At 39.2% G+C, this 22,920-nt stretch overlaps 4 protein-coding genes across 4 annotated transcripts; 2 read left to right on the forward strand and 2 right to left on the reverse strand.

Moving 5' to 3' along the window:
- The first annotated feature begins 17 nt into the window (after positions 1 to 17).
- Positions 18 to 18,213, forward strand: LOC120775449 (protein ELYS homolog). Its single transcript, XM_040105634.1, has 10 exons — positions 18 to 294; positions 366 to 956; positions 7,753 to 8,066; positions 8,119 to 8,524; positions 8,713 to 8,903; positions 9,610 to 9,952; positions 10,013 to 10,629; positions 12,436 to 17,766; positions 17,836 to 17,968; positions 18,026 to 18,213. The coding sequence occupies exons 1-10, from the start codon at positions 150 to 152 to the stop codon at positions 18,100 to 18,102; spliced, it is 8,148 nt and encodes a 2,715-aa protein (XP_039961568.1). The 5' UTR covers positions 18 to 149; the 3' UTR covers positions 18,103 to 18,213.
- LOC120775450 lies at positions 1,118 to 7,004 on the reverse strand. The gene is made up of 5 exons (XM_040105636.1): positions 6,688 to 7,004; positions 5,710 to 6,014; positions 5,518 to 5,641; positions 2,607 to 5,352; positions 1,118 to 2,546 (listed from the first exon to the last, which is right to left on the reverse strand). Exons 2-5 carry the CDS (start codon positions 5,898 to 5,900, stop codon positions 1,393 to 1,395), a joined length of 4,215 nt encoding a protein of 1,404 aa, XP_039961570.1. The 5' UTR covers positions 5,901 to 6,014; positions 6,688 to 7,004; the 3' UTR covers positions 1,118 to 1,392.
- A 743-nt stretch (positions 18,214 to 18,956) lies between the features above and the next one.
- Positions 18,957 to 21,324, forward strand: LOC120774840 (zinc finger protein 43-like). Its single transcript, XM_040104657.1, has 5 exons — positions 18,957 to 19,822; positions 19,876 to 20,249; positions 20,310 to 20,409; positions 20,487 to 20,723; positions 20,790 to 21,324. Exons 1-5 carry the CDS (start codon positions 19,065 to 19,067, stop codon positions 21,103 to 21,105), a joined length of 1,785 nt encoding a protein of 594 aa, XP_039960591.1. The 5' UTR covers positions 18,957 to 19,064; the 3' UTR covers positions 21,106 to 21,324.
- A 2-nt stretch (positions 21,325 to 21,326) lies between these two features.
- On the reverse strand, positions 21,327 to 22,857 carry LOC120774842 (actin-related protein 10). The gene is made up of 3 exons (XM_040104658.1): positions 22,620 to 22,857; positions 22,408 to 22,560; positions 21,327 to 22,351 (listed from the first exon to the last, which is right to left on the reverse strand). Exons 1-3 carry the CDS (start codon positions 22,688 to 22,690, stop codon positions 21,451 to 21,453), a joined length of 1,125 nt encoding a protein of 374 aa, XP_039960592.1. The 5' UTR covers positions 22,691 to 22,857; the 3' UTR covers positions 21,327 to 21,450.
- Positions 22,858 to 22,920: the final 63 nt, after the last annotated feature.

The following is a 22,920-nucleotide window of genomic DNA, read 5'->3' on the forward strand; positions in this document are numbered from 1 at the left end:
TACGAAATAGGAGTAAAAAACATAAATTCCATATGAAGTCAGCGCGGCTGAAGATAAGTTTTTTTTAACAAAAATCTTTTAAAAGTAATAAGGTTTGCATAGATTCGTATAATTTAAATTGAGATAAATAAATTGTGAAGTTGTTACAAATGGAGTGGTACGAAATAGCAGTAGATGGTGGACGCACTGTCAAATTCTCGTCGCGAGTGCCACATCCGGGCACTGCACAGCACCAAGAGCAAAAACAGTTGGAACAGAACGATAGCGACGTAGTGTCTGAAGAAGATTGTTCAGGTAAATATTGGCTTAGATTTGTTACATTTTCATAATGCAGCTGTTAACGATTGATTCTGTATACCATACAGCGCCACAACAAGGAGGGATTATAAAAGGCGGTACATGGTGTTGGCTATCTAATGGCAATGAATTAGAAATTAGAGCACTACGTACTGGACAAACAATTGCTACCTATGGGTTTGTGGAAACACGAGGCTATGGCAGCTGTTATATTCGATGTGTAGAGGAATTATTTCCGCAAAATAAGGAAAATGTTCTTTTGGTTGTATGCTTGGAATGTCTTCGTACATCCGGACGGGGTTGTAGCTTTATAGCAATATATTCCATAGAGCATAGTCGAGTGCTGAGCTGCATAGAACTGCCACTACATATAACCGCCGCAGCTTTCATAAGTGAAAATTGTTGTCGACGGTCGCTATTGCAAAATTTCGATGGTTGCCTTGCCGTTGGCAGTGAGGAAGGAGTTATTTTATTATTGGATTTGAATATCAACAAAATATTGAACGCATGTGATGAGCGTATGAAAGGGCCAAATAGACAATTAACTGATGAATTAACGGAATGTCAGATATCGGATTATAATTTGCCGCTTGCCGAGATACATCGATCTTTTCAACGTGCGCGTAATGATGGTGTACACTTTGCATTACAAGTAGAGGGTAAGTCTTAAAAATTACTGCATAGAACATTTATCCAAATTATATTTAAACCTCTTTTATTAAAAAATATTTCTTAATATTTATTAAGCTTAAAATAAGCCACACAAATTTCATTTATTTTTAAACTTAAATCATTTAAACAGTAAATTTTACTTGTTTAATTAGTGTTATTTAACCATAGGAGAAAAAAAAAATAATATAATGCTACTTCTGGAAGTCAAAGTACCTTAAATTCTATATGTAAAACTGTGTGTAGATCTTTTAATCTACAAACTATCAATAGCAGATAAAGAAAACTAATTAAAAAAAGAAAATTTGTAGCAAACAAAAAATTCTATTGAAATTAAAACTTCAATGGCATATGACCATATATGAATATAAACCAGAACGCGATGAGATGTTGATATGATGAAATAATGCTTTTAACATTTAGCGTTTATTCGTCACTATGCTTAAGCTCCACGTCTAACATACCGCAAATCATATAGGATAAGTCATCCGGATCCGGATCGCCATCGTTCCAGAATCCGGTCTGGTCCACATCGTTGAAATTATCGTAATTAAAAGTCATTGCCATCTGACTACTGTTTTCATCGGCGCCGCTGCTTAGATCCATCAACTCGTTCTCCACGTGAACTTTGTCCATTTCCATGTGAGGCAAGCGCAGTAAGATTATACTGTCGATATGTTTTGCCGGTAACGGCGTTAGTCCATGCTGAGTGCGTAAATGTTTCATCACATTGCGACGATTTAACTGCATATAATTACAAATCTTACAGACGCGCATTTCAATTTGTCTGGCGCGTGCATTATATATATAGTCTTCGAGTAGTTTTCCACGTTTTCTACAAGGTTGATTTATGTGTCCCATCATTGCTGAACGGGTTGTTTTGCGTGTATTGCAACCACTGCAACGAAAAGCGTATTCGCCAGTATGCATCGAATAATGTTGATACCAATATGGTATCTTGAAGCAGCATGTCTTATTGCAAAACACACATTCCGCTGCATATTGTTCTTGGCCATTCATGTAGGGACGCATCTCCAAAATTTGGCCGCCTTGTTTGCGCACGCGTGCCAAAACTGCTTTTGGTAGACGCGAAACGAACACCTCACTATCTGGATGTTCATTGACGTAGTGCGATACTGTGCGTGGAAAACGTTTATTACAAATCTTGCACCAATCGCTGCCTGCATGCCAATTAGCGTCAACATTCTTAGGCACTTTTTCATCCGGCTCAATTAGTAGTTCATCATCAATGTTAGTCGAATCACCAGATGTACTATCGCATGTAATTAGCTCTGGGTCGCTTTGCTTTGGTTGCATTTTCACGTTGGTGAGATCCTGCTTGCGCGGCCGACCACGTTTTGGTCGGGGCGCATCTTCATCCTCAATGACGATAGTGGCCCTTTCCGTGCGCTTCGGTGCGGCTAACAAACGGGTTGGTACTACTTTGTAAATACGATGTGAACGTGGTTCGCCATCTTCAAGGCCCTGTTCATCATCGTCATCGATGACAATTTGACTATTGGTGGAGGTACTTGTGAAATCAGTGAAAATATTTTTACTGCGACTTTGCGACGAAACACCTGAAAAAGAAATTATTTTTATTTATTACATTTTTTTATATAGTTCACATTAAAATTTACCACTAGTCATTGCAGCTGCAGTTTTCCCATTTTTCCCACACAATGATTTAGCAAACATTTCTAAGTAGGCACTTTCAAAGGATTTGACTTGTTGCTCACGTTGTCGTTTCGCTTCCAGACGTTTCTCTTCCGCCTTACGCTGCACCAAAGCCATCATCTGCTCATCTTGTCTCCGTTTGTCAGTGGCAGCCTTCTTCTCAGCGGTAGGCGTTTCGTCATCATCCGCTTCCTCTGGCTCATATAAAAAGGTTTCATCGTAACAACGTGTACGGTGTTGTCGCAGCGATTTTCTTCGTTCTCCCTGACCAGTATTACTTTCTTCCACTTTTTTTTCGTAGTATTTGGCTGGTGTGTATTCCTCATCATACTTATTTCGTTTCTTCTTATCATCGATCACGTCATTGGTACCGCCATATTTGGCTACCAGCTCTTCATAGCTGCTCGTGCGGAGCGTTATACGACCGGTACGCGCATCTGTCATTAATGTGACATTGTTGCCAATTTGTGTACAGGCGGCTGTACAAAAACGCATACCTTCTCCCGATAATCGACAGTCATTCAAGTAAAATGCATTGTACATTTCACGCCTAAGCTGCGCGTCCGCAGTACCATTGGATGTGTAGGCTTTGTTATTAAGGGCAATGCGCAGGTCTTTGATGCGGACGAATACTTTGTACTTGAGTGCAGTTTGCAGTAGTACCAGGCACGAGTGTGAAACGATCTGTTGCGGGTCGGCAAAATTCTCGATGAATTCTTCCAACCATTCGCGATATACTCTGCGCCCTAGTTGTTGTGTAATCAGTATTGGCGATGTTTTAGAACCTGTCGATGTCGACGAGGTGCACTGTATAGATGCGTCATCCTCTTCCTCCTTAGTGTTGGTAGTCCGTCGGTTGGCATAAAAAGCATTCGGTATTATGATATTTTTGTTTGAAAGTGTTGCGGCGAAAGCGGGCGGATTATCGCCTGTGGTAGCAGCGGCCGGCAGTAAATTTACTGCATTTAAAAAGTTTGACTGAGGTGTAGGCTTGAAGGTAGGCGGTAAAAGTAGAACACTCCTAGGTGTGTTTTGAACACCTCCAGCTGGCGCGGTTGAATTGGAGGGCAATATGCGACCAGCTGTAGTTGTCGAACCACGCGCACAAACTTGATTAAGTTTTAGTGATTTCGGAGCTTGCGACATTGGCAATAGTGTGCGCTTTTTGCCTGCAGTAACCGCCGGTATTTTTACCGATTTGGTAACTGTTGGCATGATGATACGACGAGTGCTACGTCGATTAGCGTTGCTGCTGTTTACCTCATCATCATCGGAACTGTCGAGTAGATTTATGGTCTCTGTAATAGATTTAGTTGTTTTAATTGTGGGAGGTAATTGTGAACTTGTTTTGTTTCCTTGAATGTGTTTTTCTTTGTTAGCATTTTTCTTGCCATTAAACGTTTGAGTTATAGTTGTATCCGGTGTGGGGTGGACAAGCAGCTTACCGACTTGCGTCTCGTCTTCATCGTCTGTATCCAAACAAATAGGTGAATTGCGCGATTCGATGATTTCTACATCGTCATCATCATTATCGTCAGGGCTTGTGAATGCATTTTTAACGCCGGGCAAAACAGCTTGAGTAACTTCCACACTATTTACAGTAGACGCTTCCTCGGTTCCCGGACTTATTTGCAGATTGACCGCTTCTAGTGTGCTGTCCACTTGTCCAAGTGGATCGTCAATATGGATTGTTTCTTCCAACTCTGGCGCATTATCTATCTGGGTGTGAATTTCTATTGCGAACTCTACATGTGAAGAAGTATTTTCCTCTGTGCTACATGTAGGCGTATCGCTGCTTTCCTCGACCTGTGGTTGTACCGTACGCGCTTCTTCAAATGTACTATCTTCGTTATCATTTACAAGTGGCTCCTTTAAACCTTCGGTAATGTTATCTTTATTTTTGCCAACTTGCATTGAATTCTTCTTGTTTTCGCCTGGAATTTTGTCGGCACTATTTTTACCTCCACAGTTGATAAGCTCCTCTTCTCCCTCAATACCCGCCTCTTCGGCATGCTTACTTTCCTTATCTTCCTCATCATCACTACTATGTCCCACATATTCTCCTTCATCAGCTGAGTCAGGTAAAATCATTTCATCTTCTACAGTTTCTTCAGGAATTTTTATTAATTCAATACCTTCATATTCCAATTCTTCAACGTCTTCCGTTATAAGTTTCTTGTGTTCAATTGGAATTTCCCTTTCTTCACTTTCTTTAACGATTTCCTTAATTTTATTAAATGCATCGGAGGTTTCTAAGTTACTGATAGCTTTAGGCTTCAAAACATCATATTCCTTCTTATTAATTAATGTATTTTCGCCAGTTTCATCGAATTTCGCGCAATCATTTGTCAATTCAGCACTTTCTAGCGCATTTGCCTTTATTGGCTTCTCGGGTGCTGCAGTGTCTTCTTTAAAAAATTTGGATTTACTTTTATTTTGGTTTTGCAACGTTTCATCAGTATTTTCAATATTTTTGTTAACTGTATCAAAGGCTTCCGAGCATTTATTTTCCTTGCCGGTTGCTTCATTATTTTTTTTACATTTATCTTGAGTTTGAATTAAATTTTCTTCATTCACTGGTACTTCATTTCCATCTTCCTTTGGAGCTGTTTCGGAGCTAGTACGCTTTGACGTCTCCTCGTTTTCCTTACTGGCCGCATTGTTCTCATTCTCATGTCCACACTTCTCTGCCTGACTCAAAGTAATGAGCTGTAATGTGTCATACAAAATTAAAATTCTTGAATAGGTACTATAAATATCTAAACTAAATTATATATCGATAGTATATTTTCTTAAAATTAAATAGTTGCTAGTGTAAAAAATTTAAAATACTTCTACATATTAAATAAATTGCAGTATTTTTGATTTACACACCTTATCACCATGACTATTCCTATCAAACGCTGCTCTTGCCGTCAGCGCCGGCGTCGGCGCCAATACTTTTGTTTTATCGTTGTGTAGTAACACTGCATATTTGTCTAGTTCTTCAAGTGTCAAACTGTAATATTTATTAAAAGATGTAATAGTAATCAAAATAGCGTGTTTCCAGGTTGCATTTGTTTATACCTGTCATCTACAGCTTCTTGTCCACATAACACTCGCTGTAGTATTTTCAATTTCTGCAATTCTTCGGTGTTTTCTTCTGGTAATGTTGTATTTGTAATACGTTGTTCCAAGTAGGGCAAAAATTTTTGCATTTCATTGACTTTGTGCGTATAGTCATGTTGTTGTTTTTCTGATTCTGTGACAGGCCCCATACTACTCCTAATACAATTCAGCAGGTAATCGGTACAATTGGCTTGTGTGTTTTATATGTGCGTATGCTTGTTTAACTTTTTCTCCAAAAAAATGCCAAAGTTTTTACGTGAACACTTGAAAACGTAATTAGTAAAAAAAAATAGTTTTTATATTTTCATTATTAGCTATAGCTTTGAAACTGTTTTTAAATGTAATGAAGGAAATAAGTCTATATTGTAGTGAGAAATTGTCTGCCATTTTAATTGTTTGTTTTCGAAGCCAAACTGCTGGGTCATTTGCAAATGTTTGTGTGACTTAATGTACTGTGCGCATGTAGAGCGAATACTTAATTCTTCTTTTTTTTCTATATTGGCCTAGACAACGCTTACGCGGTTATAATCGAGTTTACAACTACATACTAGTATTTTCTACAATATAAATAAACATAACCAAATATAGTATATTTTTGTTTTCATTTAGTTAAAAAAAAAAATATAAAATCCTTCACATAAAATATATCAGCAAATTTAAAAAAAAAAATACTTAAAAAAATAAATGATGAAAATAGAAATATTTAAATTGCTTTTAATATCAAAATTTCCTTAATTGTAATACTTTTTTAAATATTTTATTTATCATTGTCGATGTATTTTTATGCTGCGTCTAACATAATGAAAAATATTAACTTTTTTAAATTTTTAATATTGTGCCCAGCAGTTTGGCTTCGCACAGAGAAAAATATAAATTTTAAACACACACGCAGAATCGCAGCAGCAACAACGCATATAAAAACTCATAGAAACACACCTTTACAACTTTGTAGCTGCTGGCATGGTCGGTTATTGTCGCACTGCCGCCACTAGTAGCCAGGCATCCCCTAACAAAATAATAGTTGAAATTGATGAGGCCCTCTTAGAAGTGGCGCCACTGTTGAATATACGTATATAATTTTCCTGCACCGCTGCGGCAACGCTTGGATATTTGTGTACGCTATGCGTACTTTTTATAACAACACAGCTTAAAATTGTTGAACGCTTCGCTTGTAGCGCTAAATTTTTTATATTTTACACCTTGAAGTGTTAATTTTTTTTAACTTAAAACAACTACATTACACTCTGCACGCACAATCACAAATTTTGTCACTAGTCTCAATTTTTTTCATTAATTTGCCGCTGACAGTGCTTTAATGCGCTACATTGTAAAAAGTATAGTACATATTGCAAAATGTATTGGAAAAAAGTAGTAAATTTAAAAAGTAGTAGAAATTTTATTTTCAAAATTCTTTGTTGTAATAAATAAATTTAATATCTTCTTTGAAAATAAGCCAATGCAATATATTTTTTTTATTTAAAATAATTTAATAACTTTTATTGCGATTTTTAATATTTATTATACAAATTTTACAATGTGTTCTTATAAAGTAGTAGTAGTATCGTTGCAAGGTAGTAGCTGTATAAACGCGCAAAGGCCACACTATTAAAATATGAAAATTATCCTCAGGGTTGCATTTGCTGAAAATCCCAGTTATGTTTTGATGAGTTGACGTTAGGCAAAAATATTAATGAAAAATATTTTTTTAAATGCTCCTAAAGTAATATATTTATTATGTTATGTAAAATTTTTGCACATATTGAAAAAAAATAACAATAAACATAGGAAAATAAATTAAAAAAAAACATGATATAAATGAATGTAGCAAATATATGTACATACATATATACATATGTACATACATATATGTATATTTTTAATAAACTTTAAGAATTATAAACTTAAAACATTAGGATATGTAGAATAAATATTACCTTACTTTTTACTTATTCGTAACTCTTTGTTGAAGTAGTACCGTTTCTGCCCCCTCTTTCTTTAAAGTCATCGACACTCCTTGTACTGTTCAATGCTTACTGCCCATCGACTTGTCCCTGGGTCTGGCCATCGGCCTAGAAGATGGACGTTTGGCCTTTTACGATTTGGCTGAAATGCAGATAATACACATAGCCACGCCACAACCACAACAAGCAATCGCCCCAATAGTAAAGTTATCCTATCTAGAACCTTTGGATGATCCACGGCATTGCCTTTATGTGTGGGCAATGCACGAGGACGGCGACAGTTTGAACGCTGTTTTGCATACACTTATTTATGAGAAACGTTTGGCGGAAAAGGATGGATTCTACTATTTCGAGGTATCTGAAGTGTAATATAATAATGTAAACACATCTAAACACTTTTTTTTAGACATTCCTCACAGGTACAATACGTTTACAACTACCGTTGGAGACCAACAAAAGTATTGCCTTTGGTTGCCAGTCAATTAATAAAATTCCAAACGCCAATCTGCATAATAATGGTGTAAATCTAAATACGACACAAACAGAGGAAGATGGTTATTGCTTATGTGCGCTCACCTGGTTTTCTACCCAAGAGGAGAAAAATAAGTTACTTATATTTGATTTGAATCAATGGTATAAAGAGGAAATGCCATTTAGTATTACGAATCAGAAATGTCCCAGTTATTTAGCGGGATACGTGTTGAGTGGGCGGCAATGTGCGCTTAGCGCTTTTCTTAATCCTAGCACTGTGGCGCATTTCAGTTCGTTGCAGCGCTTTGAAGAGCACTTCTATCCCAATTCGCTTAGTTTCGGTGAGTATGATTACTAGCCGGAAAAAACCGAAGTCGGGGAATGTTTGTACTGAATTGTAAGAGGAAATACGGGCCTGACAGGAACTGTTTCCGGTCTCCCCTCTCTCTTTCGCTGACTATGTACATTGTATATACCTAAGGCTTTTTCTATATCGAATTGTATTATATTTTTTTCTTAATACTTCCAGATTGTCTACTCTTACTGCCGGACAGCTCACTTGGCTATACCTGGATTGGTGCACAAAATAAAATCATCAATATGTTGCGTGCCAGTAATTCGAGTATTTTTCTTGAGCCAGATATGTATTTTAGAGAGATTCTGCGTACACGTTTATTACCGCAATTTTCCGAACTTAATGTGGATTCCACTTTCTCGCGGGTATGTAAACACTAAAACTAAATAACATTCAATAGCACACAAACGTATATAACAATAACAGTCACCCTGGGTATCTTGATATAAGAATATCGATAGATTCTATATCATGAATTTATTGGCGAGAAAAAGCTATATATTCATCTTTTTGCTACCAATTATTTAATAGTTTAATTGACTATTGTTGTAGCCGAAGAACACGCCTCTGAAGTAATTTGGAATTTGATCGGTTAGTTTGTACGGCAGCTAGAGGTTATACTGGTCCGATTTTTCGGACACTATATTTTTTATCTTACTCAATAAAGTATTCCAAATTTCGTGAAGAAATCCTGTCAAATAAAAAAGTTTTCCATACAAGGGCATACATCGGTCAGTTCGTATGGCAGCTATATGTTATAGTGATCCCATATCGACGGTTCCGACAAATGAGGAGCTTCTTGGTAAGAAAATGTGGTGTTTTACATCGGTATCTTCAAAAATCAGAGACTAGCACGAGTATATATAGAGAGACTGACATCCATAAATCTACTCAGCTCGTCATGCTGATCATCTATATATTTTTTTAAAGGGCCTTCGACGTTTCCTTCTGAGTGTTGGCACTCTATTCAGGATATAAAAAATAATAAATAAATTGTAAAATTATAATTTAAAACCCCAACATAACATATGTACATATATTAATTTAAAAGTATCTATTTTGTATTCGTAGCTTGCTATCTATGAAACGATTCTATCGGTCGCTTTAGAACACAACTGTTTCAGTCTTCTTCGCGATTGTGCTAAATGTTGGGCAGATGGCAGTTTCATGGGTTGCAACTTCACCGCCACCACAGGCATTTCGTTGTCTACACTCACCGATTGGATTTGGAAACGTGCAACCGACATTAAGGCACGTTGCAATGACCTTTCAAAGGGTCTATTCGATTTTGCCGGTTTTCCATTGGATCAACGTGAGCAGAAAGAGTTGGGCTTCTTGACTCGCCAGCTGAAACGGCTAGGCGATTTGCTCAATGAGGTACTAACCACAGGCAAACGCTATATACCCAATAACGGTGAGAATTAAAAAAAAACATTAAAAACAAAATATAATGCAATTAATATATTTACACCAGTTTACCTCAAGCTCGAAACGCAACACAAATCATTAAAAATGGCTTCCGAGTATCAAGATGTGTTGCTCTGGTTGCTGAACATTGGTTTACTACCAGAAATGCAGGAAAATCGTAATAATTTTAGCTTATACAAACCGTATGGCAAGAACAAAGTTGTGTACAAGGCTAACCAGTCTAACACAAACGCTATACAATATCCCTACGATGATTTGCAGAATCTCTATGCGCGTAGACGTGAATTCTTCGCACGTAGTAATGAAAATTTCATCTCAAAGAAGACTGGAAGTTGTCGTCTGCTTTTCATTGATGCACTTATATCACACGAATGCAAGAGCGATGGTTTGCGCGAGTGTTGGCTGGAGAATGGTGGCACTGGCCTGTATCCACCACCATCCATAGAGGCAATGCTACGTGTTATGCTTGTGCCTGAACTAGAATTTGAAAGTAAATGTGCGATTTTGTTGTACTTCTTTTTGGATTTACACATGACCATTGACGAGGAGGCGCATAAAGAAATAGTCGAGAGCTTTGTAAAATTCCCAAGCGTTTTCAAGCTAACTGCCACATTGATTAAGACGGTGCAATCGCTTTGGAATCTGGACCATGGATTATTTCAGGTAAGTGTAATGGCAGCAGTGGTCTCGAATCGGTCGACCAATATATTTTTTGTGGCGTTTAGACTTAATTAAAATAAATGTTATAACCTAAGAGCTCAACAAATTTAATAAGACCACCGATATGGCTCCCTTTCGGTTACAAAACACAATGCACTCCTCTTAAAGCAGTGTCTGCTAAGTTACTTTCGTAGGTGGTCTGATAAATAGCATAACCTAGCGACCTATGCTAACTCTCGCATCAGAACATCTGCCTATAATTATCTCGATCGAGAAACCTCCCGACTTTATTTCTATGGACAACCGCACCTTCGTTTACAGAATTTACCGAGAACACCTTCACCGCTTTACCCATTCCTACGGACGTAATCGTTGGCTAACGTCAATTCCGGCCAAATTTCCCAGCCGAAACAGCCGTTTTAGCTAATGTGCGCGAAACCTTACGCCTTACGCCATTCAGCAAATGGTAAACCAGCATAAACGGACAAAATGGTTAGAGCACTTGAAGTCCTGTAACCTCTCCACCGGTGTGAGCAAGCTTTGGACTACAGTCAATGCTTTGTCTAATCCGAAGAGACATGATAACCGAGTTGAAATTCAATTCAATGGCCATGCCCCTTCGGACCCGAAGAAGTGCGCGAGCTATTTTAGCCAGCAATTCACACTGCACCCTTTGGTAGACAAAGCCAAATAATGTGTTACCCGACGGCTGTGCAAAAGACTCACTGATGAGAAGGTCCAAAGTGCCCTGATGGAATTAACATGCTGATGTTAAAGCACCTAGGCTCGACAGGAGTGAACTACCTTACCAAGGTCCTCAACCTGTCGCTGACCACTCTTCAAATTCCCGATGTGTAAGCAAACCACCAGCATGGCTTCCGAAAAATGCACAGCACTACCACAACACTTAGCGTCATAAACGCCCAGATAATTTGTGGCCTTAACCAGAAACCACCCTGCGAGAGGACGATCATCATAGCCTTGGCATTATTAAAAGCCTTTGACACAGTCAATCACACAACGTTACTTGAGGACATCGAAAAAACTACGCTCCCTCCAGGACTGAAGAGGCGGACCATGAACTACCTGTGCGGTCGTCAAGTATCCGTACAATTTCAAGGCAAAAATTTATAATTGAGAAGAATTAAACAGGGTGTTCTGCAGGGTGGTGTCCTCTACCCGCTACTTTTTAACTTCTACATCTCGACACTCTTTGCATGCCCTACTAACCCCACTCATCTAACACCCCTCTCCCTTTGGTCCGATCCCATCGAAACGACACGTTTTTAGAGCCTTCCGTTAGATGACGTCGACGACAATCCATTCTATCCTTACCACCCAAACGGGGACTAGGTACCCGTTATAACAGCAACAGGATATTTTCGTAAAAATCTTCCTTGTAGCCATTTGTTTGGAATCGACCCGCCTTCTGGGACCATCAATATGTAATTTCTTGATAGCGTCGATAACATAGGACAATATGCTGATCAGACTATGGACGAAATTAGCTTCAGACACGCACTGAAAGCCATTCACATTGGCCGACATACCAAATATACAGCCGGCATGCAATGAGTCCGCGCATGTCTCTAACGAACTCTTTGCATGTCCAATAGAATTCATTCATCTAACAGTCCTCTCAATATGGTCCGAACCTACTAAACAGCACGTTTCCTAAGCGTCCCGTTAAACGAATTCGACGGAAACTAACTTGAGCTTTTATACCCAAATAGGGTTTTAGATAGCCGATACAACAACAACAAGAAAATAGGGTTTTTAATTTATTTCACCTTCTCCAACCGCATTCAGCCCGCCGTCGATGAGTTCATATCGCCCTTCAACAACAATCAAACGTATAGCCAGTGGATGCTAGAACTACTCATCGAATCATTGCTAACGCAGAATGCCGCACATTTTGCCTTGCGAATCCTCGAGGCACGTCCCACACTCATTTCGCCCGTACTCAAATTGAAGACTCTGCTTGCAAATGAGCTAATTTCAGAAGCTTTTCATTTTGCGCGCACCAACCAGGAAGATACACTGTTGGAGCTCTTCTTCAAATGTTGTCTCTGCACCGGGAAGTATGGCGTCATACGAGATTTGGCGCTCAATGAGCGAGAAGGACAATTGGTGCAGCGCATATTGCGTAGCAGCAAAACACACGGCGCCGAAAACTTGCATTTCGTTTATTTGCTGCAAAAGTCCAAATACATTGAAGCTGTTTCCTATATGGATGAACTGTCGCGTACAAAGACGTTACGCAGTCACTATGGCAATGAGAGTAGCATTGCAGGTAACACTGACACGCCAAACTTGGTGCTGTCCGCCTTTAATACAACAATGGCGCCTGTGACACAAGGTTTGACCGATGTCTACTTTCGCATTAAGAATAAAATCAAGAAAAAGGAAACGGACAATCGTTCACCTGTGCCGCTAAGCTGCCAATTGATTAAGCAAAATGCCAATAATTTGCTAGGTGGCATCTACCACAGCTCCGCTTTGAGCGCACACTTTGCCACTTATTATTGGGGTGAAATTGATGATGAACGCCGCGAACGCAATGAAGCGCCGCTTAACTCACTGCTAAGTGCGAATAATGCGCCATTCCTGCGTAAACCACAAGTAGACACTTGCCATTTACCGTTAGAGCTATCTGCGCAGACTGGCGTTTCATATCCGCAGCCGTACAGGCTGACCGAAAAGCGTACGCTGGTAGAGCGCGAGCTAGAACAAGCTGACGCTACGGAAGAGCTGCCGAATATTATGTTAAATACGACTGCGCAACCGCGTAAACGTCGGCGTTTGCTGGGTCAGGAAATCGTGGATGATTTGGGTCATTTCATGCAGATGAACAAAGCGGCACAACAGCTGACAGCACACGGTTTCGATTTGAAGGGCGCTGGCGATGCACAAGCGAAAGTGAGTGAACCGACTGTCGTCGCTACTACGGATTATCTCATGCAGCCGCTGAGCACACCGCGGCGACATGTGGTGACTTGTGACGAAAGTCGTGGTAATTTGTCAGCCACTTCGGAGTTGCACAGCATACTGAAGACCAGTAATACGCCGGAGAGAAGTATGCGTGCGCAGAGTGCGCGCAGAGAATTGCACACAGCAATGGACGAAAGTAAAAATTTACGTTTCAAATTACCGGCCACCGATATAGTGGAAGAAGAAGACACGCCAGTTAAGATGCGAGACATTTCAATGCCACAAGAAGAAAAAGTAAGCTCTCTTAAAATTCATAAAGATTACGATGAAGCTGTCCACAAACGACGGGTAGTAACCACAACAGCGGTAGACGACGAAGAGCCTGCCAGAAGTGAAGAAGTACCAGTTAGGAAAGCTGAAGAACCGAAGGGCTCAACACAAAAAGATAGCGAAATAGTCGACGACAATCCAGTGGATGAATTGCTCATTGAGGTGCGACATGAGAGACCACCATCTGTTGCACACTCTCCAGCGAAACTCAAATCAGTTGCACGTGCCGTCTCTGTGGAGTCCAATGCTTCTAAATGTAAGAACAATTCCGGAGGAGACGAGGATGACGATGAAGAAGAAGATTTCTACTCACCCTTGTCTTCACGTAATACTTCTTTGCTAATGGACAGTGTGCGTTCACCGCTTTCATCGCAACTTAGCACATCAATCAGCTCAACCTTCGAAACGGCGTCTTCGAAACTATTTCGTTTTAGTGGACCACAACCACGTAAACCACTTCCACGTCTCTCAGCCGAACGTAGTCAAAGTCGTACACCGGAAAAACAGGTGCATGCAGAAGAGAAAAGAATCGATTCAAAGAAGAAGAAGGAAAACGCAGCTGAAATTCAAAAGTCTACGCAGCAAACGGGCATTGAAAAGGAATCAAGCAGTGGTTACGTGAGCGCGAATTCTTCGAGTATCTCAAAAGCGCTCTCCACTTGTATGGTGGACAAACGTTTTCAGATCACATCAATTATGTCTTTAGCTAGCAGCGACTTTGCGCCATACAGCTCGTCATCGAAAATAGCGGCTACCCAGTCAAAATTCAACTTTGAAGACCCAAAGCCACAAGCACACCGTGGCAAGCTCTCGGAATGCAGCACATTGGTTGGGAGCTTCAGTGTGGAGGAAAGCGCATTTCCAACAGAAGCTGACAAAGTCACAAAGCACACGCCATTAGAGACGTCTAACGAGTTCGCGCAACCAAAACCCGTACACCATTTACAGGCCAATACTACACTAGGCATGAGTTCGTACGAATTTACAAGTGGCGATGTGAAATCACAACAAACACTGTCCACTACAAAACCAGAAGTGGGTAGCTACAAAGATAAGGCAGCGATCTTAAAAGTTATGGAAACAGTTGAAGTGATGGACATGGATGAGCCAATAGAGGAAACACAAAACGATACGAGCGGTGATAAAGAGCAGCAAAGCCAGAACGTTCAAGCTGGAAATGTTGTTTCAGTCGCCGCTACAACTGAGAGTGACTTATACACAACAGCACTTGGATTGCCGACGCAGCAGCGTACAGCAGACGTGAATATTGATGATAGCGAAGATTCGAATGATGTGGTTGGTCTGTATGAGAATAAAAGCGAAGCAGTGGAAAAGCACAGAATTAAACATGCCGCCAACGATAGTGACAGTGACGTTATTATCTTATCATCCGCTCCGTCATCGCCGAATATACATGGCGATCAAGCATTTGACTCCGATTCTGAAAGCGATGACGACGAAGACGAGTATGGAGACGATGGAGAAGAAGAAGACGAAAATGATGATGAGCACGAGCGGATCTTTATTAAAGATGCGAGCGATAATTCAAGTTCGTCTATAGAAATTATTGAAGAGAGTAACAGCAGCGCCGGTAATAAAGTCGAGGAAGAAGAGGACAACACATCAATAGCAGAGGAACCAATACCACCAAAAGAGCCCGTAGTAGTTGCATCTGTTGTAATTAAGGATGAAATTGAGCATTTCGAAAGTGAAGCAAACGATGGAGCGGCAACTGTAACGCACTCAAAGGAAACTAATATCCCAATTGGTCATGATACCAGCGAAGAATCATCTCTGCATAGCATTTGCGAATCAGTGGAGAGTGAAAGCCGCATTATCGTTGAGGATGCCGCTTCGAGCTGTGCTGATTACGAAGAGTTAATATTGCATGAAACTGTTATATTTGAGGAGTCCAACGATGAAGAACAGACACTGTCTTCTACCAACCTAGAGCTGGCTTCTTCATACTTCAGCAAGAGCATAATTGCACAGAATGACGGCGAGATTTTAATTGAAGAGTTGAAAGTAAGCGCTTATAATGCAAGCTCGAAAGAAGTTTATGAAGATCTTGGTGGCGATGTTTTTTACTGCAACGCTGAAACAACAAATGAAAGCATTGAAACTAACGACTTGGTGGAAACGGAGAGAGCAGATGAAGTAGCCAGCACTTCTGCCGGAATCGTGAAGCAAATAGCTAAGGTAGCTGAAAAGCGAGTCGACGAGTTGAGAAGCGGCGACGAACCTAAAGTCGAAGTACCAGCTGCCTCTGAAAATGCTGAAGAGACTGAGGCAATAAAGCAAGAAGCTTCAGTATTTGAGACTCCAATCCCTGACGCAGTAAATGAAGAAGGCAAAGAAGAATTAGAGGATAAAGAGGAGCAAATTAAACTGCAAGTAGAAGAAGACCTCAGTGACGCTGAATTAATGGAAGTGGAGGTGGACGCTACAAACAAGACTACTGAATCAAGTATGTCTTCGACAGTAGAGAAGGATAATATAACCGATGCTACTAAGGATAATGTAAAGGATACAGATACTACTAAACATGAAGGCACAACTCTGCAATCGGCAGATGGAAGTCAACAAAAATCAACAGAAGCAGCGCAAGATCCAAAAGCCCAGCAGCTTGATGAAAAACAAGATGGCCAAATGGCGCATGTTGAAAAACAAAAAACAACACGTGAATCCCCCGAGCACACAGAAAAGTCATTGAATTCAACACAAACATCAATTGAAACGGTTTCTTTTAAACGTTCACGTATAAGCTCACGGTTAGAAGAAAATGAGACAGAAAAGCCACCGTCCACACCTACGCGTAACCGATACAGCCTTCGTGGCACTTCTGTGCCCCCAGCTCAGGTGGAATCAACGATTACCACACCGCTTGATGAGGTTAGTACCCCGCGTCGTCATACACGTGGTATTTCAATGCCACCGCAGACCACTGAACAACAAGTGCAAGAAGCGGCGGCACATACGCCGAATATAAGTGAAAGTCGACGTCGCACCCGCGCTAGCTCAGTGCAACCTAATGAAGAGAGCGCGGCCCAGTCTGGTACGCCGCGCACTCGTCGCAGCATTCGCGGAGTATCAGTGCCACATGATGTTGATGAAATGGCCAAAAGTAGTACGCCTGTGCGAACTGGACGCGGAACTTCAGTACCACCGCCGGCCACAATTGTTACTCGGCGTCGTTCAAATTTACTCGATGCCATCAATGAAAATACACCAGTGATGGACTCGCCATCGGCGCGTACACGTTCACGTTTACGATTGAATTCGGTCGAGAGCGAATTGGACTCTTCCATTGTGAGCGGCGGTGAACAGGCGTCACAAGCGAAACGAAAACGTCGTTCTTCAGTATCAAGCAGTGTTTCAGAGCAACCAACTACACCGAGCAGCAGGCGTACACGACACAGTAATATAGCAGCTGCTGCTCCCGCTGCAGCGACAGAAGGAGAGTCTACTGCCGAAGTTAGTACACCTCGAAGCCTGCGGCGCACAACGCGAAGAATGAGTGTTAATACGGAAAATCTACATGAAACACAACCGTTGGAAGAGCACGAGCATGAAACTGACGAAACTTCAAAGTCCAATAAGACTGCAACTGAAGCCGCATTATACTCGTCAGCGCGACGTTTGACACGCACTCAACTGGCTATAATGGAGAAGTCGGCAGCACTTATTAAAAATACCACCGTTGAAGGTTTTCGTAGTGGCGATTCAATATCATCCCCCACAAATAAGCGGGTCAGTAAGCGGCGCAGCTCGCGTTCTACCGTGCCGGATAGTGATGATGTTGAATCGATTTCATCGCACTTAAGTAATGTTTCTGGTGCACCGAAACGCCGAGTGACGCGTAGCTCGGTCAAGGACAAAGTACGTAAAAGAATACGAATATCGGTTATTGTTCTTATTGAAACTTTTTTTCTCATTTCTTCTAATTAGGAGGAGAATGACGATGATTTGGTGAGTGTTGCGAGCTCAGTTGGTAGTGAACGCGCATCTAAGCGGCGCTCGAAAGAGTCTAAAAACTCGCCTAATACTACATTGAGTACCATTCAAGAAGATGAAGCGGAAGGTCGGTATATATTAAAAATTTATTAGCATACATACGTCTGATTATACAATTTTGTAGATGAAGCGGGGAGGAAGAAGCGATCTCGACAGCCCAGAAAAAATGCATATAAATCACAAGAAGAACCCAGTACATAAGGTCAATACTTTTTTTTATTAATTAATATTTTTGTTGTTGCAATGTAAAATTGGAGTAAAATACCAATAAAGAGAATAATCATTGGAAAATTCTAATACTACAAATATAAATGTATATTTTTAATGTTTTGTGTTTGCTTTAGAAAAATATATACATACATACATACATACTTACATACATATGTATTTGTAATGTAGTATTTTTTTTTCTCAAATTTATATTTGTTAAATATAAGTTTCATTATATATGTAGATTTTTTAACATTATTTTATTTGTAATCATTATTTCGTATTTTTTATTATTATTTTGGTATTTTATAATAAATATATTTTATAATTATTGTTTTAATTTTTTTTAATTACAATTTTTTATTATTATTACTTTCCTTTTTTATTATTTTGTTTTCATTTTGAATTTTTTCTATTATTTTTAGTTTATTTAATTGTTATTATTCTAATTTAACTCTTATTATTATATTTAAACATTATATTTTAGTATTATTATTATTCTTTTTTAAGTTATATTTTTCATGTTTTTGTTAAATGTTATTTTATATATATTTTTTATATATTTTATATTTTATATATTTTATATTTTTTATAATTTTCTTTTATATATATATTTTTTTAATATTTTTTACAAATTTCTTTTTTAACTTTTTGTATAATATTTGTTTCATGCCTTTGTACGTTTTTATTTTTAAGTTTTTATACTTTTTTTTTATAGCTTTTTGTCTATATTTTTTATAATTTTTTGTAAAACGTTTCTTCCTACACTATTAAATACAACCCTGTGGGTTACCTGAAATTAGTTGTGTTATGAATGGTTTAAGTTATCATCTATTTTTATTACTTTTAACAATTCGCTCGAGTTATTTGTAGTAAATAATTTTGCTAAATTCAGATTGATGTTTACCAAAACCTGAGTTAGCAAATTACACAAATTATTGTAATGTGCAGCAATGGACACAGAAAGTGAGTTACATTTCGAATGTCTTTGTCGTACTTGCATGCACGAAGTGCCTGAGGCGAACTCTTTTTCCGCTTCCAATGAAGCTGCAGAACAACAATTGCAATCTATCTTTGCCACCGTAGCTGAATGTGGTACAATGCGCATTGCAGATCTGCTAGCAAGAACTATGCCACAACTGCAACTAAACTTAAGCGAGGAGCTGCCACAGCACATTTGCCGTATGTGCCTACAACAACTGTTGAGTGTGTATCGCTTTCAACAGATGTGCATACAATCCGAAAACCAATTTCAAGAGTGGCTAGCTAAGCGATATACTGATTTGAAACCTATAACAGAGATTGTTTCGGAAACAAAAGTGTTTACACTACCGGAACCGGTGCTAGACACTAATGAAACTCCAAATGATGGAATAACATCTTTAAATGTAGATGATCCACTTAAGAGCATTGCTGAAATAATTAAAATAAATAAAGATGAGTCGAATAATATTAGTGTCTATCTCAAAAGAGAGATAAGTGATGATGATATATGTACTTCTGGTTATACTGTTTGTGAAACCTCAGAACTAAATAAGCAACTTGTTGCAACACAAATTAAAGTCGAAATTGAAACGCCAATAGCAGAAGCAGAAACCACAACCACCAGCAATGAAGTCTCAAGTCATGAGGATGTTGATAGTGAAGAGGATAAATTGACAGCAAATGCTTTATACAAAACGTCAGTCAAAGCCAATATTTCCAAAGATCCGTATGTATAAGTAAACAGATTCGTATTTGAATGATTTTAATACTTCTATATAGGTCTTCGCATACCTGTACACAATGTATGAAGTCCTTCGCTACACGCCGCTACTTGCTAAGACATTTCAGACTTCATAAAAAAACCGATGGGCAAAATAATTTAACATCAGAAAAGGACTCTCAGAATTTAAGTTTAAAATGCGACATATGTGGAGCACACTTTAGAAAAGCGGAAACATTACAAAAACATAAAGAAACGCATATTGAGAACACAGAAGAATTAAATACCTTACCCGCACCGAACTATGATTGTGATTTGTGTGATATGAAATATGGCTCACAACGCACATTGACAAGACACAAACGACTGCAGCATGGTGTAGAAAATTCGGAAGTGACACCTAAGGCCTACTCTTGCGAATATTGCAAAAAGAGTATAATTTGCCATTCTGTGTATTTTTATAGCGTTCAATGCAATTTATGATCGTCTACAGGTTTTCAGCAATCGAGCACACTGAAGGATCACATGCGCACACATACAGGAGAGCAGCCGTACTTGTGTTCTGAATGTGGAAAAGCATTTAGTAGTTCCAGGTAAATTTATATGCATATACATATACATACATATACCCATTAAACATAAATCATTTATATATTCTTTTTGTGAACAGCAATTTGAAACAACATTTATTACGACACACTGGTGTTAAGCGATACGAGTGTCCTGACTGCCCGAAGAAGTTCCCCTGTCTCAGCGATTTAGCTTCACACAAAGCAGTGCATCTACAGATCAAACCACATGTATGTGATATTTGCGGCAATGCATTTGGTAAAGGATATCAATTAAAGAAGCACAAAATGTATCATAATGGCGAAAAGCCACACAAATGCGAATATTGTGAGATGCGGTGAGTTGACGTGCGAAGCTCTTGTGCATAAATATATTTTTAACGTAAATTCTTCTACCACTACAGTTTTGTGTGCATGGATCACCAGCGTCGTCATATGCGCACGCACACGGGTGAAAAGCCCTACAAATGTAAATATTGTGAACGAGCCTTCGCCCAAAGCAACGATCTAATCAAGCATTTACGCACACACCTCGGTGAAAATGTCTATAAATGTGAATTATGTCCCAGCGCGTTTCGTTTGGCAACGGAGTTGCGCGTACACTTTGCTAACCACAAGAATGACGACGAGGCGACGCGAACGCGAAATATGCAAGCGCTTACCGAAGGTGAAAATAAGATGAAAAGTCGTTCGCAACCTCAACAAGCGCCATCGCCTTAATAATCAAGATAAGGACATGGTTTTGGCAATTAATTTGGGAAAGCAAAGTACTTATAAAAGGCACATTAAGAAGGTACTGAAATTGATTTCTATTTACGTGGTTAGCGTGAAAGTATTTTTTATTAAATTAGTGATTTGTATACATTTAATGTGGGATTTGTACAAACTAGTCTATACAAATAACAATAAATTAAAGGAGATAAGGCTTAAGCTAGCCAAAAAAATTAAAATTAAGGTAAAAGCAAATACTTAAATTTAATTATATGATTTTAATAACACTAGATTACCAATGCCAATCCATTAATAATGTTACCGTATCAGATTTATTTCACCGTTTTCACAATATTATGCCGTTGCTGGTTTATCTGACAAGTTGATCCAATCAGGCACGCGATCAGTCTTTACATAAGCCTCTTTGGTAAGCGAATGTGTTTGTATGAGATCAGTGCCGCCGCAAAGTGAGCCACCCAACCAGGCTGTGAAATTTTCGCGTCCAATGGTTTTATGGAACTTGAATTTTATATCACCGCACAATTTCTGCTTGTACTCTTCATCCTTTTCCGCTAAATACTGCATTTCGGCTCGCAGACGTGACAGCAGACCCATAATAATAGCGCTACCACCAACTACAAAAATACTTTCAATTAGTGCTCGCCGCACGTCCACTGGACAGCTGAGTATGGCACGTAAAATCAAATGTGGCAGACTATCACGGTCGTTATTTTCTTCAAACATTATTTCAAAAACGGTTTCGCGTAATGTGCCCGGTATTACAATAATCTCTTCGCCATTAATGAGATATTCCAGATCAGGTGGTGGAACCGGTGGTTGGCCTTTGCGGTATGCCTTTGCACGCTCAAAATTTGTGATAAAACAAGTACGCACTTTAATATCTTCCAATATGGATTCAGAGAGATGTTTCCCATTAACACCAGCTTCCAAAAGCTGCCGCTTTATTTCCGCATGTATGGCGCGACCACCATATGCTTGATCTTGAAATGCCTGCAGTATTTGCACGCGTGAGTAAACTGGCATCACAGTTGTTTCGGTATAGCCCATGTCAACAACAATACCGGTGGGGACAGCTAGAGTAGCTAATGCAGCCATATGTAAAGGCACAAACATGATAGAGGATACTTCAAAGTGTCGAAAAAGAACACCCGCAAGTGTCTCGCGTAGTATTGTTTGACCGAGCACATTTTCGACAATGACGATTTTACGTTCCTTTGGTATAACCAGCAAGTGCCTAAAGTTGTGATTATATTAAAATTGGTGGAATATATATGTATGTAGCTTACTTACTTGAAGAATATCATTTGCAAAAAGTCTACGAATTGGTCATATAACTCAGTGCTACTATCATAATCCAACAAAGCTTTAGTTTTTCCATTGCTAGACAATATTACCTCTGAAGGTATAATTTTACGTGGATAAGCTTCTGCTGCAAAGCCAAGTCTGCGATAAAAGTAAAATGACGTCACTTACATTTTACAATGAAGCAAGTAATTACATACTTTGTGTAGGCAGTTCCAATGTCCAAGACAACTGGTGGCTTCTCCTGCATTACAGTTTCGTACAGCGGCATTTTCAATCCTGATGGAGACTATCCAAATTACAATGCAAGGAGTTGGTCATCAAAGATATCTTTTTTTGTAAAAATATAGCCATTCACAATGAAACTGTAAAACGGTTTAGACTACTGGGAAATAATTATATGGACATGTAATGCTTTTTTAACTAAATTGCTTCTAGAGATGTGCTTTATTTATATACATTTCATTTAATTAATATCTTTTTCTTTTCTTTTATTTTACT

This window comes from Bactrocera tryoni, chromosome 4, assembly GCF_016617805.1.
Source record: "Bactrocera tryoni isolate S06 chromosome 4, CSIRO_BtryS06_freeze2, whole genome shotgun sequence".
Classification (NCBI taxonomy): Eukaryota; Metazoa; Arthropoda; class Insecta; order Diptera; family Tephritidae; genus Bactrocera; species Bactrocera tryoni.